The following is a 19,156-nucleotide window of genomic DNA, read 5'->3' as shown; positions in this document are numbered from 1 at the left end:
TAGCATCAAATTTTAGAATAAGTTTAGATTTGTTCGAATTGGTCAACTTTGGCGCGAAATATGGCATTCAAACGGCCAATGAAACTGTCACAGGCTGCCCGAATGCTGCTCTGCGGTATTTTGGCCCATTCCCGGCAAAGCGCTTGCTTGAGGTGATCGACACTTTAGTATTTTTTAATGCCAACCTTGCTTTCCAAATACTTCAGACACAATAGTCCAACGGGTTGGTATCCGGAGATTTTGGTGGGGGGATTTTGGTGCGCTGGAAATGAAGCGAGGATCCTCACTTTGTACACATTCTTGAGTGGAGCGTACTGAGTGCGAAGGTGCTGAGTCCTGTTGGAATGTCCAAGGTCTGCGGCCAAAATGTTTGCGTGCCCGAGGCTTTAATACACCCTCCAGAATATTTTGCGCGATAATGTTCGCCATTTATTCTGATGCCACGGTCGATTAATACGAGTGGAGAGCGACCATCGGCTGTCATGACAGACCACACTATCTCAATGGCTGGCGCTTGAGTTCTGGTGGCCAACCGAAGGTGTACATTTTCAGCTGACCTCTTTGGTAAGTAAACAACAACGAATTTTTTCTCATCGGAGAAAAACAAATTCGGCAGTTCATCACTATCGGCCAAGCGACGCAACTCTTTAGCTCTTTTGAGTCTATTTTCTCTCTGTTGCGGTGTAAGTTCTTGCACTTTTTGGAATTTCATTGGCTCATTTTTCAAAATTTACCGAATGGAATATCGCGATATGTTCAGCTCACGAGCCCTTTTTCTGCCACTACGACCAGGGTTTCGATCAAATCGCTCCATTACTTATCGAACCATTTCTGCTGATGTTACTGTATTTTTTTTCGTCCACTTCCTTGACGTCGGGCTACGCTACCAGTATCACGGTAACGAGCGATGGTACGAGGCATAAACGGTTTATTCACATTTAAATGCTGGAGTGCTCTAACGATAGCCACTTGTGGTTTTCCAGCCAAATATAAATAAATCACACTATCACGTTTGAATTCCATCACGAATAACTTTTTTCTGGAAAATTCTCACAAAAATGCTTTTCTGCGCTTGTAAACAAAAATATTCGAGGTTTAGTGGAAATGTTCGCATGTTTACAGAAAAGTTATGGTCTATTTAACCCTCTAAATATTATCCGATGACCATCAAAATTAGAAAGCTTCTGCACAGCCCTATGCTCTTGCGCCATGCTAACTTCCGCGTCGATTGGTCTATAATTGCCTCAATATATTGAGATCATCTCCAAAAACAATAGGCTTCTATTCTAACATCAACCCGACTTCATTTTAAATTTCGAGAGGATCGGCCCATAATTGCAACCTGTTGCGTGATTACAAATTAGCATGGACGGACACGGACGGACATACATAGCTAGATCGAATCAGCTCAGAGATAGGAAGATCCATATATAGTTTCCTATATCCTACATAATTTTTGGCCCTATCAAACTTATAATACCCTAAACACATAGGATTGTAAGGTACATAACATTGCATGCCGGTTCCCGTTTTCGTATAGTCCTCATATAACAGTACCTCTAAATGATCGTATTTCAAATTTTGTATTGGAAGAAGTTAATGTGTATTATGTAGGTCCACGCCTTCGTATAGCCCCTATATAACGGAATCTTCCTATATTCGGCATTTTTATGGTATTAGACACGTTATTGATCGTAATTGTTTTAAAATTTCGTATTTAAAGTTCGTAATGTGTACTACAGTCTATGAAAATATTGCGTCTGCAGGTCCACGTGGTCGTATGGCAATCATATGACGATATCAACCGATATTCGGTATTTTAATGATTTTAGAGGCATTGTTCGCCGGAATTGTTTCAAATTTCGCATTTAAAATGGATACTTCAACCTATGACATAAAATTGTATATATAGGTCAACGTGTTCGTATACCTCACATATAACGGTATCTCTCTGTTTTCGGTATTTTGATGATATTAGCGACATTATTCAACGGATTTTCTTAATTCGTATTTGAAGGCACTAATGGGTAGTTCGTCTTCGTTTGGCCCCCATATAACGATTTCCATTTTAACGGTATTTTTCGACGAAATTTTCTAAACATTTTGGAAGTTCCTTTCAAATTATGGAGGGTATTAAAAGTTCGAACCGGCTTTTTTTCCTGTTTCAATTAACAAAACAAAAGAAAATGTTGCAATATTGAAATATTGAATTCCTCTTAAAAAGCTTTCCTGCACTTGTATTTAATACCAACAATCTTGAATTTTTTTTGAAGAAGGGCTTTTTTGTTGTTGCAAAATGGCCAGGCCGTTTATTGTTGTTTTTATAAAAACAACGTTTGTTTATTAGTGGAGAACGATGGTAATGTTTACCAGGGGGTAAGGCAGGGAATACCTAGGATTCGGAAAGAGCCACCAATCCTCATCAGTTCCCTTGTTGTTTTGTCGAAGGACTTCCATTTTTCTGTTCAAAAACACACAGAAATTTTCCTATTTTCAATTTAGAGTTTTAAATATTAGCTCTTAATTAATTACAGCATACCCAATTTTAATTAAGGTTTAATCATCAATACCCGAACTTAATTACCATGTTGCTCTAAAACCAAAATCAGCTACAAATTGTTTCTGCAAAAAAATTCCACTTTACCAATTCCTATCTCATGGGAAATATATGTTCCTGTCTACGATATCTTCTAGCACCCAGTGTAATAGAAAAAAAAAAAACATTTTATCTCATTTTTGGGCTTGTTTACATTGAAAGCATTGTGTATGCGTTGCAGGCATGCGTTAAGACCATTCTGTATTTTTTCGTTTTGTTTTTTGTCTTCTATTCTTTTTTCTGTTTTGTAATCGAATATTGGTTTGTCATTATTATCAATTTAAATAATTTATTTGACATACTAAATCTTGACAACAACTGGCGAAGAAAAAAAAACCAAATAACAAAAAGTCAATTGACGTTTAGGCCGTCCGACTGAGAGACGGACAGAACGACACATACTTCAACACACACACGCCTTGTGTCTTAACCCATTATTATTTAAGTAGTTCGCAATGGAAGCGAGTGAGAATCGACTGGTTTGCTGGCCGACTGGCTAACATTTTCTTTGTCGCCTTTTTGCAAAACAGCCAACAGCAACAAAGGCCAACTAGGCCGGGTTAGTTGCGCATTGGACACTAACAGCAACAACGACAAACGATTTGTCAATAGGATAGAATTAGAAATAAAACTCCTCATAAAAAAGGCATTAATGTGCCTAGCTTAGTTTTATTACTCAACTCGTGGCATAAAATTGCCAATACAAACAACACTGCAGCGTTTACATTTGCAACAACTTTTCATTACAAATTTCTCAAAAAACAAAGTGTTTTTGCTTTTGTTGGATACCAGACATATGGATTCGCAGCCACTGTAAGGCAGGCTTACAACAAAAACAACAGCCAAAAGGAGTGGCAATATTGTTGTGGTCTTTGTTTCATTATTTGTTTGGTTTTTTTTGGTCTCTTTGCTTGCCACTTGGTGTTGGCCAATAAATTAATTGTGTTGTTGTTAGATCCGGATCATTGAATATGAATTAAATTCAAGCAGTCGCAGAGCAAGCTGAGGAACTGCAATTGCGATAAACGCATTTAGAGAAACACAAATCAAATTAAAAATTTTATTTGCCATAAGATATGATTCGTTATTGTTCAATATTCCCACAGAGCAAATAGGGAAACGAGGAAAAAAAATTAGAGTACATTAATTTATTTAAAATATTGCCTTTACGACAGTCCGCAACGGGGTACCAATCATAAAATCTACAGCCACTTGAGAGTTATTTTCAGAATGACTCGAAAATTGGAATTCGAAGGAAGCCAAAGACTTTCCTATGAAAAACACTGTGGTCTCCTATAAGGAGACCTTCTGGTCTAAAATAAAAAGACCTCTTAATTTTATATTAGAAGATTGTCTGGTTTTATATAAGAGAACCATCCCTGGGTTTCTATGACAAAGCCTTTTTAGGTCCCTTTTCAACCTCCTGGTCATCCACAGCAAGAACCCCTGTGGTCTTCCATATATATACTGGTGTACTATGAGAAGACTTTCTCTGGTCTCCTATGCGAACAACTTCTGGTCTTCTATAGTAAGACCTTATTGGAAGAACTTCTGGTCCTCTAAAGGAAGACATTATTGGAAGACCTTTTGGTCTTCTACTGGAAGAGAGAGAGAGATAATATATTCTGCTCTTCTATAAAAGCCATCTATAGGAAAAAGTTCTGGTCTTCTATTCGAAGAGCTTCTATGAGAAGATCTTCTGGTATAAGAACACCTTGTGGTCTTCTATATGTGGAATTTGTGGTCTTTTATAATGTGTGGTCTTCTATAGAAAAACTTCTGGTCTCCTATATGGAGACCTTCCGTTCTTCTATAAGAACATCTGTTGGTCTTTTATGAGAAGAACTTCTGGTCTTCTATGAGAAGACCTTCTGGTCTTTTATTAGAAGACCTTCGGTCTTTTATAAGAAGACCTTCAGGTCTTTTACGAGAAGACCTTTTGATCTTCTATAAGATGACTTTCTAGACCTTCTAGTCTTTTATAAGAAGACCTCCTGGTCTTCTATAAGAAGACCTCCTGGTCTTCTATAAGAAGACCTCCTGGTCTTCTATAAGAAGACCTTCTGGTCTTCTATAAGGGGACCTTCTGGTCTTCTATAAGAAGAACTTCTGGTCTTCTATAAGGGGACCTTCTTCCATAAGAAGACCTTCTGGTCTTCCATAAGAAGACCTTCTGGTCTTCCATAAGAAGACCTTCTGGTCTTCTATAAGAAGACCTTCTGGTCTTCTATAAGGGGACCTTCTGGTCTTCTATAAAAAGACCTTCTGGTCTTCTATAAGGGGACCTTCTGGTCTTCTATAAAAAGACCTTCTGGTCTTCTATAAGAAGACCTTCTGGTCTTCTATAAAAAGACCTTCTGGTCTTCTATAAGAAGACCTTCTGGTCTTCTATAAAAAGACCTTCTGGTCTTCTATAAGAAGACCTTCTGGTCTTCTATAAGAAGACTTTCCGGTCTTCTATAAGAAGACCTTCTGGTCTTCTATAATAAGACTTTCCGGTCTTCTATAAGAAGATCTTCTGGTCTTCTATAGGAAGACCTTTTGCCTAGTCTTCTATAGGAAGACCTTCTGGTCTTCTATAGGAAGACTTTCTGGTCTTCTATAGGAAGACCTTCTGCTCTTCTATAGGAAGACCTTCTGGTTGTTTATAGGAAGACCTTCTGGTTGTTTATAGGAAGACCTTCTGGTTGTTTATAAGAAGACCTTCTGGTCTTCTATAAGTAAATCTTCTTGACCGTCTGGTCTGGTCTAGGAAGACCTTTTGCCTGGTCTTCTATAGGAAGACCTTCTGGTCTTCTATAGGAAGACCTTTTGCCTGGTCTTCTATAGGAAGACCTTCTGATCTTCTATAGGAAGACTTTCTGGTCTTCTATAGGAAGACTTTCTGGTCTTCTATAGGAAGACCTTCTGGTTTTCTATAGGAAGACCTTCTGGTCTTCTATAAGTAGATCTTCTTGACCGTCTGGTATTTTGTATGAAGACCTCCTGGTCTTCTACGAGAAGAACTTCTAGTCTTGTATAAGAAGACCTTCTGGTCTTCAATAGGAAGACTTTCTGGTCTTCTATAGGAAGACTTTCTGGTCTTCTATAGGAAGACCTGGTTGTTTATAAGAAGACCTTCTGGTCTTCTATAAGTAGATCTTCTTGACCGTCTGGTCTTTTATATGAAGACCTTCTGGTCTTCTATTAGTAGATCTTCTTGACCGTCTGGTATTTTGTATGAAGACCTCCTGGTCTTCTACGAGAAGAACTTCTAGTCTTGTATAAGAAGACCTTCTGGTCTTTTATAAGAAGACCTTCTGCTCTTGTATGAGATCTTCGGGTATAAGAAAACCTTCTGGTCTTCTATAAGGAGACCTTCTGGTCTTCTATAAGAAGACCTTCTGGTCTTCTATAAGAAGACCTTCCGGTCTTCTATATGAAGACCTTCTGGTCTTCTATATGAAGACCTTCCGGTATTCTATAAGAAGACCTTCTGGTCTTCTATAGGAAGAGCTTTTGCCTGGTCTTCTATAGGAAGACCTGGTTGTTTATAAGAAGACCTTCTTGTCTTCTATAAGTAGATCTTCTTGACCGTCTGATCTTTTGTGTGAAGATCTTCTGGTCGTCTACGAGAAGAACTTCTAGTCTTATATAAGAAGACCTTCTAGTCTTTTATAAGAAGACCTTCTGGTCTTCTATAAGAAGACCTTCTGGTCTTCTATAAGGAGGCTTTCCGGTCTTCTATAAGGAGACTTTCCGGTCTTCTATATGAAGACCTTCTGGTTTTCTATAAGTAGATCTTCTTGACCGTCTGGTCTTTTGTATGAAGACCTTCTGGTCTTCTATAAGAAGTCTTTCTCGTCTTCTATAAGAAAACCTCCTGGACTTCTATAAGACAATCAGAAAACTTTTATGAAAAGATGTTGGTCTTCTTTTACGATACCTTTTGCTTTTCTCTAAAAAGAGTTTCCTGTCTTCTATGAAAATATCTTAAGGTCAGAAAATAGATTCTGAAAAGAGTTTCCGCTCTTTTTGAAATGTATGAAGAACCAAAAATAAGCACAATTTTGCTATAAAAAAATGAATCTCCGGCAAAGTTTCCAAGAGCTCATTACCCAAAAATTCTGCATTGCGGTGGGTCGTTCAGTTTAGTTTCTTGCACCAGCTGTAGTTTGAAAGGCTTCACATCTAAATCCATCCGCAATTTTTTTACGTTATAGAGTAGGAGAGGCCCTATTGCTGCCTAGGTTGACGAATCGAAAATTGATTGATTGATTGATCGAAACTTGTTCGAGCTGCTTAAACCAGTGTTACTAAAATATAAAAATTACCCTATAATATTTCCAATGGAAATCAATTTGGTTTCATGCAGACAAAAAAAACGATTGTGTCTTAAATCTTTTGTTTTGTCATTTTATGGCGCATAAATGAAACAGTATCATGCTTATTTGAAATACCACCGACGGATGTTTAAGCACTCGTGGTATGCTCTAACATTCGTCTGACATTAAATAAGAAGACCTTATGATATTCTTGTACAGGAAGACCAACTTAGCTCAGTAGAACTCCCCTTCTGTTTTACTTCCGCATAAAAAATTTTCGTTATATCAATTTATTATTTAAAACATTATTTTTCAAACCCCTCCCACAAATTTCATTGGAATTGTATAGCAATCAATGCTGAAATTTTCGAAAATTATTACCATCAAATATAATAACAACTCTATTAATATAGCAGTAAATTACCATCATTTTCTTATGACAATCAAAAGTAATTTTTGTGAAGAAAACAAAAACAACAAAAATAATGACAATATTAACCATGACCCTGATCTACATAGAAAAACGCTGAAAACAAAAGACAACCGCTTGTTTTTTGCACTTCAAATCTGTTTTGTTGCTTTCGTCATTTTGAATGATTGTTATTTAACAAAACCAACAATTGTGCGGTAAATTGAAGAAATAAAGAGCTGTGAGTAAAGGCAACAAAAATGCTATTATTATTTTTATTAAAATTATTAATCCATGTTTTGCTATTTGCAATTACTGAATTTCATGGCTCATTTGAATGGGTTTAGTAAAATGATTACCGATATAATAAAGAGGTAGTTAAAGGGGCTTGAACTTGATATTTTTTTTAAATTAAAATATGGTATAATAATTTAATATAATTGAAGGTATTAAACTTTTTTCATAAGCCATTACAATATTCATATGCGAAACTTAAAAAAAAATCTGTGAACAATGTGACTAAAAACGTCAAAATACCGAATATAAGAAGGTAGCATTATATGGGGGCTATACCAAACCGAGCACCTGCACAGACAATTTTCTGTCTTAGGCTGTAGTATTCATTACGAACCTCAAATATCAAATTTTAAACAATTCCGCTGAATAATGTCGCTAAAATAATCAAAATACCGAATATAGGGAGGTAGTGATATATGGTGGCTATACGAAGGCCTGGATCTGCATAGACATTTTTCTGTCATAGACTATAGTTCTTATTATGTACTCCAAATACGAAATTTGAAACAACTCCGGTGAATATAGTCGCTAAAATCATCAAAATACAGAATACTAGAAGGTACCGTTATATAGAGGCTATACGAAGACGTGGGCCTGTAGCGCCCTTTACGAATTCTAAATAAGAAATTTGAAACAACTTCGTTAATTAATGTACCTCAAATCGTACAAAATGTCGAACATCGGGGGTACCGCTGCATATGGGCTATACGATATCGTGGACCTATACAGTGTGAGATAAAAAAATGCAACAAAGTCAAACGCCATAATTTTTAAATTTTATTGAATGAAAGCAAAAAATGTCGGAAATAGCATCAAATTTTAGAACAAGTTTAAATTTGTTCAAATTAGTCACCTTTGCACAAATTATGCCAATGAAACCGTCACACGAATGTTGCTCTGCGGTATTTTGGCCCATTCCCGGCGAAATGCTTGCTTGGGGTCATCGACACTTTGGTATTGGTATCCGGAGATTTTCGTAGCCATTGTGCGCTGGAAATGAAGCGAGAAACCTCATTTGTAAGCATTCTTGAGTGGCGCGTGCTGAATCCTGTTGGAATGTCGAAAGTCTGCAGTCCAAATGTTTGCGTGCCTAAGGCCTTAATACACCCTCCAGAATATTTTCGCGATAATATTCGGCATTTATTCTATTTATTTATATTTTACACATTTTCAGCTGACCTCTTTGGCAAGTAAACACGATCATTTTGTTTTTATACAAACTGCTGGACAACGAAAAAAACGGAGAAAACCAAATTCGGCAGTTCACCACTGTCGGCCAAGCGAAGCAACTCTTTTGCTCTTTTGAGTCTATTTTCTTTCAGTTGCGGTGTAAGTTCTTTCACTTTTTAGAGTTTCAATGACTTTACCCCAAGCTCATTTTTCAATATTTTCCGAATGGAATATTGCGATATGTTCAGCTCACGAGCCATTTTTCAACCACTGCCACTTGGGTTTCAATCAAGTTGCTGCTTTACTTTTCCAACCATTTCTGCTGATATCATGAGCGATGGTACGAGCCATAAAAGATTTATTCACATTTAAATGCTGGAGTGCTCTAAAGATAGCCAGTTGTGGTTTTCCAGTTAAATATAAAGAAATCACAGTATAACGCATGAATTCCATTACGAATAACTTTTTTTTTCTGGAAATTCTCACCAAAATGCTTTTGTACGCTTGTAAACAATATAATGAGCTGTCACTGGAATAATTTTAACAGCTGTCGGAGGTGTGGCTTAAATATGAGTCTGAAGTTAGCTGCAGTTTTTCATCTCGCCCTCTATTTTTCTGTTTAAATCTACTTGAAACAAGTAAGCAGAGGCTATAATTTACTTTAAAGTTTCTCTGGGCCTAACGTCTTTCTGTTTTTGGTCCAATTCGTCTTCTAAACATTTTGCGATCATACCGTAAAACAGCAACCTTCTTTTATAGCCCTTTTTGGAGGATAGAAACATAACTGTTGAGTTATTGCAATTTCCACTGCGCATTTTACATTGCGATTTATAATCACTTCAGCCTAAAAAATACTAAAGATAAAATTAACAATTAAAAAAGCAGCTAAGGACGGCCAGGCCGAACTTTTATTGCCCTCCACCGTTTCGAAGAAACTTAAAAAATGTCCAAAAATTTCTTCGAAAAATACCGCTCAATGGAAACCCGTAATATAATGGCTTTACGAAGTAATTTTTTTCATCGAAATACCGAATAAAGGGAAGTGGCGTAATATGTGGGCTATATGAAGACGTGGACCTAAATAGACAACTTTTCGTCATAGGTTTTAGTTTCCATAACTCGCTTCAAATACTGCACTTGAAACAATACCAGTGAATAATGTCTGTAAAATCATCAAAATACCGAATGTATGGAGGTACCATTATATGGGGGATATATTTTATCGTGGGCCTATATAGAAAATTCACTTTTAGGGGATAAGGTACTCACAAAGAACTCATTGTGTGGAATATCACACAATTCCATTGACGAACTTAATATACCCTCCATACTATGTACGGTGGAGGATATAAAAATACTAATATTGTCTATTTGCTAAGAACTCATTGTCTGAGTAAATGATAGATTCTAAGAGATCTTAGGTGTAGTGTTTTATGCAAACTATTTCTAACTCAATATTAATCAATTAGAAGAAGACGTAACAAAATCTGATTCTAAGTTGTTACTCTTTTCAACTTTACATGCATTCGAAACTTCAATTTATTTTACATTTAAATATTCCAAATTAATGGCTAAAATGACCTCAACTAATCACGTGCTGAGAAAATAATTTAATGTTATATGCTAATATTTACAATGGAAATTAATTAATTTAATGCATTTTTAAATGGCTTCAACACTTTGGCTGTGGACAAGGAGAAGAAAAAAGACGTTTGTGTCTTAAGTCTTTCGTTTGGTTATGCCACGGCGTTTAATTGAAACAACAATATTTTCAATTTGTTTATTTAAAATGTCACCGATAAATGTTGTTCAAAACACTCGGTATTTGATTTTTTCTTCACTTTGCTTTTAATCGAAATAACATTAAATTCAAAGCAAGTTAATTATTTGCCATCATTGACGGCATGATGCTGCTGCTGCCTGGTTGCCTGCTCACAGCTGTCTGGCACTGTCGCACTTGTCCAAAGCGTTGTTAATTCAATTCAATTGAATGTGTAATTCGATGTTAAGTAATCTTTTTAATGATCAACGAGTTTGTCGTTTTAAGTAAATTCATGTTGTCGAGTGTTGGCTTGGATAAGAGTGTGTGTGAGTTCGGAATGTGGTAAAAATTTAATTAGCAAAGATGACAAATGTAAAGGAAAGTTTTTAATTAGTTTTTATTTTGGATGATTAGGTAATGATCTGTGCATTCAGTTTCAGTGGATCCTTTGACAGGAAACTGATGGCAATGATGAGAAACTTTTTATACCCTCCACCATACAGGAAGGAATTTTCCAAAAAAAAAGTTATGTCGTACCATCGCTTGTTACCGTGCGTAACCCGACGTCAAGGAAGCGGACGGAAGAAAACAGCAACATCAGCAGAAATGGTTCGAAAAGTAAAGAAGCGACTTCATCGAAACCCGCGTCGCATTGGCCGGAAATTGGCTTGAGAGCTAAACATATCGCAATATTCCAGTCGGCAAATATTGAAAAATGAGCTCGGGGTAAGACCACTGAATTTCCAAAAAGTGCAAGAACTTACACCGCAACTGAAAGAAAATAGACTCAAAAGAGCTAAAGAGTTGCTTCGCTTGTGGTGAACTGCCGAATTTGGTTTTCTCCGATGAGAAAACATTCGCTGTCCAGCAGTTTGTAAATAAACAAAATGATCGTGTATACTTGCCAAAGAGGTCAGCTGATAATGTGCACCTTCGGTTGGCCACCAGACCTCAAGCGCCAGCCATGGTGATGGTGTGGGCCGCCATAACAGCCCATGGTCGCTCTCCGCTTGTATTAATCGACTGTGGCATCAGAATAAATGCCGAATAGACCATTGTGTCTTGAGTATTTTGGAAAGCAAGGTTGGCACTAAAAACTACCAAAGTGTCGATTACCTGAAACAAGCGCTTCGCCGGGAATGGGCCAAAATACCGCAGGGAATCATTCGGGCAGCGTGTGACGGTTTCGTTAGACGTTTGAAGGCCATAATTCGTGCCAGAGGCGACCAATTCGAACAAATCTAAACTTATTCTAAAATTTGGTGCTATTTCCGACATTTTTGCTTTCATTCAATAGAATTTAAAAAACAAATGTAAAAATTATGGAGTTTGACGTTGTTGCAGTTTTTTTTATCTCACCCTGTAAAGATGACCCTCTATGGGGATGGTACCAGAAGGAGTGACGAGGATGTATACCATCCTCACGTCAGATCTTTTGTTAATAAAAAAAGAAAGTCTTAAAGTCGGGCGGGGCCGACTTTATGATACCCTACACCACTTTGCTAATTTAGTAGAGCTCCGCATATATACTAAAAGTTTTTATGGGAGAATTCAATCATACACGCTATAATTATAATTTAAAGTTCAAAGGACTAAATATGCCGAAGCATTTGTATCTTTTAAATTCGGACTTCAATTGCCCATTTGGTGCACAATAAATTTGAAATCGGATAAAGATATATATGGAAGCTATATTCAAATCGGAAACGATCTCGATAAAATTTGGCAAAGATATTTCTGAGCTGTATTCGATATATTTCCCTGAATATCGTTGTTATGGAGTGCATATTACGGCTGTGGGTAATAAATACAGTGGTTTCTATTTACCTGCATCAACATTAGCTGCGCATTGGCCTTTGCAGACCAAGAAACTTTTTTTATGCCATTTTTTTCTGAATCCCTTTATTTGAATTGTATTTAAGTGCCCAATCGATAGCTGCACATTGGACATTCCTGCCTCGAAAATTTGGTAATTTTTTTTTAATTTGTTTACAAAAGTTGTATTTATTTGCACAAGAAAATTTTTTGCAAACTCAAAGAAGACACTGAAAACTACTACTAAGTTTTTGTTTTTGTATTCGCAAAAACAATAACAACACACGAAAAGAGCATGCATTAAAAACATATTCTCGCTTCCTCTCCCACACTAAAAGATGGTTATGCTGCTGCTGCTTTGTTGTGCACGAATAGAAAATTAAAGATACCTGCACTTTTTGTGCACGTAAATAAAATTAAAGATACCTGCTTCATTGTGCAGATAAATGCAATGAAGCTACCTGCATTTTGGGCATTGCTGCACAAGATGTCGTGCAATTTTTGATTGTGCAGGTGAGCGAAAAATACTGTATAACAAATCGGATGAACAGTATATATGGGAGCTATAGCTATATCTGAACCGATCTTCACCAAATTTGACATACTTGCTTCTAGACTCAATTCGGTCGTAAGTGCCAAATTTCAATTTGGGCAGATATTAGACGTTTGGTGCACAATATAAGGTAAATCGGACGAAGTTGTATATGGGAGATATATCCAAATCTGAACCGATCTCGATAAAATGTAGCAAATGTATTTCTGAGCTGTATTTGATATATTTCCCCAAATATTGTTGTTACAGAGTGCATATTAGGGCTGCGGAGGACAAAAATAACAAATCGGAAAAACAATATATATGGGAGCTATAGCTTTATCTGAACCGATTTCGATCAAATTTGGCATACTTATTTTCAGGTCCAATCTGATCGTACGTGCAAAATTCCATACTATTCGGACTGATATTATACGTTTGGTGCTCAATAAAAGGCAAATCGGACGAAGATATATATATATGGGAGCTATATCTAAATTTTTACCGATTATCTCCAATTTCAATAGGGTTCGTCCTTGGGCCAAACAAATGACTTTTGCAAAATTTCATCTGGATAGGGCAATAAATGCGAACTGTACTTTGTTTACAAAAATACATGGACAGACGGACAGACGGACGGACAAATCGACTCAGAATGTGATTCTATGCAGATTATCAAAAGAAACTATTGGTCTATCTATAATACCCTGACCACCTTGTGGTGTAGGGTATAAAAATTTTATGATTTATTCAATTGATTGCAATTTTTAGAAAATGCAGAGTGAATGCAATAATGCGAATTATGGTAAAAATCCCAATCATCTTCAAGAATTCAAAATTCAGACTAACACACTGATATCTCTGTTTTATTCAAAGTCATCGAAGCTCACATTTCACACCGAAGTGTTGCATATTTTGCTCATTTAATTCAATTTAAATTCATCAAATCTGTAACATGCCTCAGTACGTAGTCGCCCTTCATTTGATTACTTTAATCTTGTAATAACATCGGTGAAGAAAGTGAACATTTATGCCATTTCATTATCTAATGGTGAAAGGCTCGATTTGTTGATATTACAGCTATAAATAATTGGACTTCGGCAGTAAAAAGGGCCACCTTTCTAAATTACACCACACAATGGTGATATGATGCAGTGCAGATAATCACACTACAGATGGCACAATGCGATAGGCATTGTAATTAAAAATTTCCTATGCATATATATATATGTACATACAAAATAGTACCTTCATACAATACCGAAACGCTCAAGGAGGTAATAAAACGTTATCTCAATTAAATAATGACTATGAAAAGAAATGGAGAGAGAGATAGAAAAGAGAGACCTCACCACTTTCACTATGGCATAAATACACACAGATGTGTAGCAAACACAAATATGCATTAGTATTTGTATGTCTGCACTTCTTTGTATTCATATGAGCCTTCATAGCAACTACCGTGAAATACAATGCCAAAAGCTGTCTGACACCAGCAGGGAAATACTAAGTTTTTATGAAACCAACAAAAAACCAAAAAAACACTTCAACAGTTATTGCATTTTGTTTTGAGAAGGTAAACGGTAACAACCTGAGGCGGCTGTAACAAAGGAAAAACACAGCACCACCACCATTCAAAAAGCCTTTACACCTTAAGGCCAGCTATTAATAAATAATACCGCGACGACTATCAACGCCAATTTGTTTTGTTGCTATGATTCAAAGTTATTACAAAGAAACGATGATGAAGCAGAAGAAGAAAAAAGACTTTGAACAGTTTTAAAGAAACCAAATGATGCCGACAACTCATAAATAATATTAGATTTTTTCGTTTGGTGATTTTCCGACATAACAAAAGCCGAACTTTGAACAAAGTACTTGAGACATTACAAAACATGGCTTAGTTTTGCTAATGTACTTAGTGTATTTGTATTTGTTGCAATGTCAAATTTATACACTTTGGGTATTAAAAGCCTAGAAATTGTTTGCAAAAAAAAAACTGCTAATGCGATTTGATTCATTAAGAGGATTATATACGTATATTATACTTTGTTGCGAAGAAACAGATGAATATATGTTTTTTTCCATTAGTTGTAAAAAATGCATAAATTTTTTTAAAAACTTTTTTTAAGTTAAAATTTTTTTCTTTTTCGACTTTTTACAGAATATTCCTTTTAACAACGGCTCTGCTGGCACCCTGCCTCATCAATGCCCAATTTCATCATTTCGGTGAAGCCATCAATACCTCACCTTTGGGTGCTGAATGTGCTCTGATTTTGGCCGGACCAGGCCGATCATCGGTATATGACTACAGTGTAAATTTATTCCGTGGATCACTGTAAGTATTTGAATATACAAATATTCTTTTTGGTTTTAATAAAATTATTACGAATGAAACACACGCAAGATCAGACATCCTCCCAAACCTAATTTTTTCTACAATTTTAAAATAATTTTAAACAATTCGTTTTAGGGCAATGAAGAATTTATTATTATTTTTTCACAAAACAATAATTCTTGAGATTTTTGAAAAAAAGAAATAATTATGTATGTTAATTGAAATTGCATCTTCATTTGAGGTAAAAAGCTTGTCAGCAAGGAATTTTTTATATCCTACACCACAAGGTGGTCAGGGTATTATGTCTTTGAGCATTTGTTTGTAACAGGCAAAAGGAAACGAGATAGACCCATAGTTCCTTTTGATGATCTGCATAGAATCACTTTCTGAGTTGATTTATGCATGTCAGTCCGTCTGTCCGTCCGTCTGTCCATGTATTCTTGTGAACAAAATGCAGGTCGCATTTATTATACGATTGAGATGAAACGTTGCAAACAACATTTGTTTGGCCCAAGGACGAACCCTATTGATAATCGGTAAAAATTTAGATATAGCTCCCATATATATCTTCGTCCGATTTGCCTTTTATTGTACACCAAACGTGTAATATCAGCCCGAATAGTATGCAATTTTGCACATACAACCAAATTAGGCCTGAAAATAAGTATGCTAAATTTGATCGCAATCGGTTCAGATATAGCTATAGCTCCCATATATATTGTTCATCTGATTTGTTATTTTTGTCCTCCGCAGCCGTAATATGCACTCTGTAAAAACAATATTTGGGGAAATATATCAAATGCAGCTCAGAAATACCTTTGCTAAATTTTATCGAGATCGGTTCAGATTTGGATATAGCTCCCATATATAACTTCGTCCGATTTACCTTTTATTGGCCACCAAACGTCTAATATTTGCCCAAATGGGATGGAATTTGGCACATACGACCGAATTTAGTCTTGAAGGTAGTATGCCAAATTTGGTGAAGATCGGTTCAGATATAGCTATAGCTCCCATATATATTGTTCATCCGTTTTGTTGTATTTGTTACCTACAGCCGTAATATGCACTCCGTAACAACGATATTCAGGGAAATATATCAAATACAGCTCAAAAATATCTTTGCCAAATTTTATCTTTATCTGATTTCAAATTAATTTTGCCTCAAATGGGCAATACAAGTCCGAATTTAAAAGATACAAATGCTTTGGCATATTTAGTCCTTTGAATTTTAAATTATAATGATAATCAGAGAGTGTATGATTGAATTCTCCTATAACAACTTTTAATTATTAAGTGGAGCTCAACTAAATTAGCAAAGTGGTGTAGGGTATCATAAAATCGGCCCCGCCCGACTTTAGGACTTTCTTTACTGGTTTAGATTTGGGAACAAGTAAAATTCACTGGGAGCTAAATCGGGTGATTAAGGTGGGTGGTCAAGCAACTCGTACTTTAATTCGTTGATTTTAGCCATTGTTAAAACACTTCTTAGAGATCGGTTCAGATTTGGATAGAGCTCCCATATTATCCCCTATGGAGGGTATATTTGCTTTGTCATTCCGTTTGTAACTCCTCCAAGTAATCATAATAGACCCTACAAAGTAAATATATTGTGGATCAGCGTAAAATTCTACGACGATCTAGCAATGTCCGTCTGCCTGTCTGTTGTAATCACGCTATGCTTCGAATTAAATAATATAGAAGGCTAAAATTTGGCATACATGCATAGTTTATCAGTAGGCAGGTTAAGTTCGTAAATGGGCCAAAATTGTCAAATTCTTTCCAAATGGTGGAGGGTATTTAAAGTTCGGCTTAGCCGAACTTACAGATTTTTTATTTGTTTTTTATACATTCCACCATTAGGGGAATCCGTCAGTCAGTCCGTCCATTTATTGTTGTGAACATTTATTATACGGTCGAGATGAAATTTTGCAAACAAGGACGAACCCTATTAAAATTGGCGATAATCGGATGAGATTTAGATATAGTTCCCATATATCTTCAACCGATTTCGGGTTAATTGTGCACCAATGTCCAATATAAGTCGAAATAAGCTGAATTTTGGTACAACCCACCGAATTCAGTCTAGAAGCAAGTACATCAAAATGATAGAAACCCGGTTCAGATATAGCTATAGCTCCCATTTATATACAGGGTGACATAAACGTCATAATTTTTACATTTTATTGAATGAAAGCAAAAAATGTCGGAAATAGAAACAAATTTAGAAAAAGTTTAGATTTGTTCGAATTGGTCATTTTGGCACGAATTAGGGCTTTCACACGGCCAATGAAACCGTCACACGCTGCCCGAATTTTGCGGTATTTTGGCCCATTCCCGGCGAAGCGCATGCTTGAGGTGATCGGCACTTTGGTATTTTTTAGTACCAACTTTGATTTTCAAAATACTCCAGACACAATAGTCCAAAGGATTGGTATGCGGAGATTAAGTGGCCATTGTGTGCTGCAAATGAAGCGAGGAACCTTATTTTGTAACCATTCTTGGGTGGTGCCTGCTGAGTACGATGGTTCTGAGTCCTGTTGGAATGTCCAAGGTCTGCGGCCAAAATGTTTGCGTGCCTAAGGCTTTATAACACACTCCAGAATATTTTCGTGATATTATTCGTCATTCGTCGATTAATAGGAACGGAGAGCGACTATTGGCTGTTATGGCGGCCCACACCATCACCATGGCCGGCGCCTGAGTTCTGGTGGCCAACCGAAGGTGCACATTTTCAGCTGACCTCTTTGGCAAGTAAACACTATCGTTTAATTTGTTTACAAACTGCTGCACAACGAATGTTTTTTCATCGGAGAAAACCGGCAGAAATCGGCAGTTCACCACATTCGGTCACGCGAAGTAAATCTTTAGCTCTTTTGAGTCTATTTTCTTTCTGTTGAGGTGTAAGTTCTTGCAATTTGGAATTTCAATGGCTTTACCCAGAGCTCATTTTTCAATACTTGCCGAATGTTTCTTCCGTCTACTTCCACTTCCTTGCCGTTGGGATACGCTACCAGTATTACGCTAACGAGCGATGATACGAGACACAAAAGATTTATTCACACTTAAATGTTGGAGTGCTCTAACAATAGCCACTTGTGGTTTTCCAGCCAAATATAAAGAAATCACACTATCACGCTTGAATTCCATCACGAATAAATTTTTTTCAGGAAAATTGTCAGCAAAAAGCTTTTGTACGCTTGTAAACCATATAATGAGCTGTCACTGGAATAATTTTAACAGCTGTCGGACGAGTGGATTAGAAATGACAGTAGTCTGAAGTTGGTTGCAGTTCCTTTATATCTTTATATGATATAAGGTTTGTTGTGCGCTAAATGGCTAATATCAGCCCAAATTAACTGAATTTTGGCATTAACGTCTGAATTCATCCTATAAACCAGCACTTCAAATTTGGATTTGCATTCGACAACAATAATGTTTGGTACCAGATATCTTATAGAGCTAGGAAATGCATTTCCTAAACTTTATCGAGAACGGCTAAGATTTGGATATGCCTCTGTTAAATTTACTGAAAATCGATTCAGAATTGGATATGCCTCCCATATATTAGTTCCCTCTGAAAGTAAACTGTAATTGCTCTAAGACCAAATGTTGGTAGATGGCATGATCTATTTGAAATAAAATTTTTTGTTGCGGAGCTTTAAGAAGCCCTAAGATTCTATGACCTATACTAATCTCTAATATCCCATATTTATGGTATACATAAATATCTGTAAATCTAATTTCTTGTTTTTTAAGATTTCTCATTTAATCCCAAATGCCATAATATGTGTCGATTACCAACCATCAAATGTTTGTAAATTAAGCATTTATTTACATCTTCAAATTACATAAACTAATTAAGCGATTTAACACCTCAGCAACACTCAAGTGTTAAGTAAACCAACCAGAAGCACTTAGGCAAAATATTTA

At 36.3% G+C, this 19,156-nt stretch overlaps 1 protein-coding gene across 1 annotated transcript in view; it reads left to right on the top strand.

The window, feature by feature from the left end:
• The window catches only part of LOC101892428 (peroxidase), a 156,827-nt gene that overhangs the window by 64,549 nt on the left and 73,122 nt on the right, over nt 1–19,156 (top strand). The window contains exon 2 of the mRNA XM_020038381.2: nt 15,050–15,223. Coding sequence (XP_019893940.1) covers nt 15,050–15,223 — 174 coding nt within the window. The remainder of the gene's footprint in view (nt 1–15,049; nt 15,224–19,156) is intronic.

This window comes from Musca domestica, unplaced genomic scaffold (assembly GCF_030504385.1).
Source record: "Musca domestica strain aabys unplaced genomic scaffold, Musca_domestica.polishedcontigs.V.1.1 1, whole genome shotgun sequence".
Taxonomy (NCBI): Eukaryota; Metazoa; Arthropoda; class Insecta; order Diptera; family Muscidae; genus Musca; species Musca domestica.
Note: the sequence above shows the minus strand (reverse complement) of the source record. Positions and strands in the feature narration are given on the sequence as shown.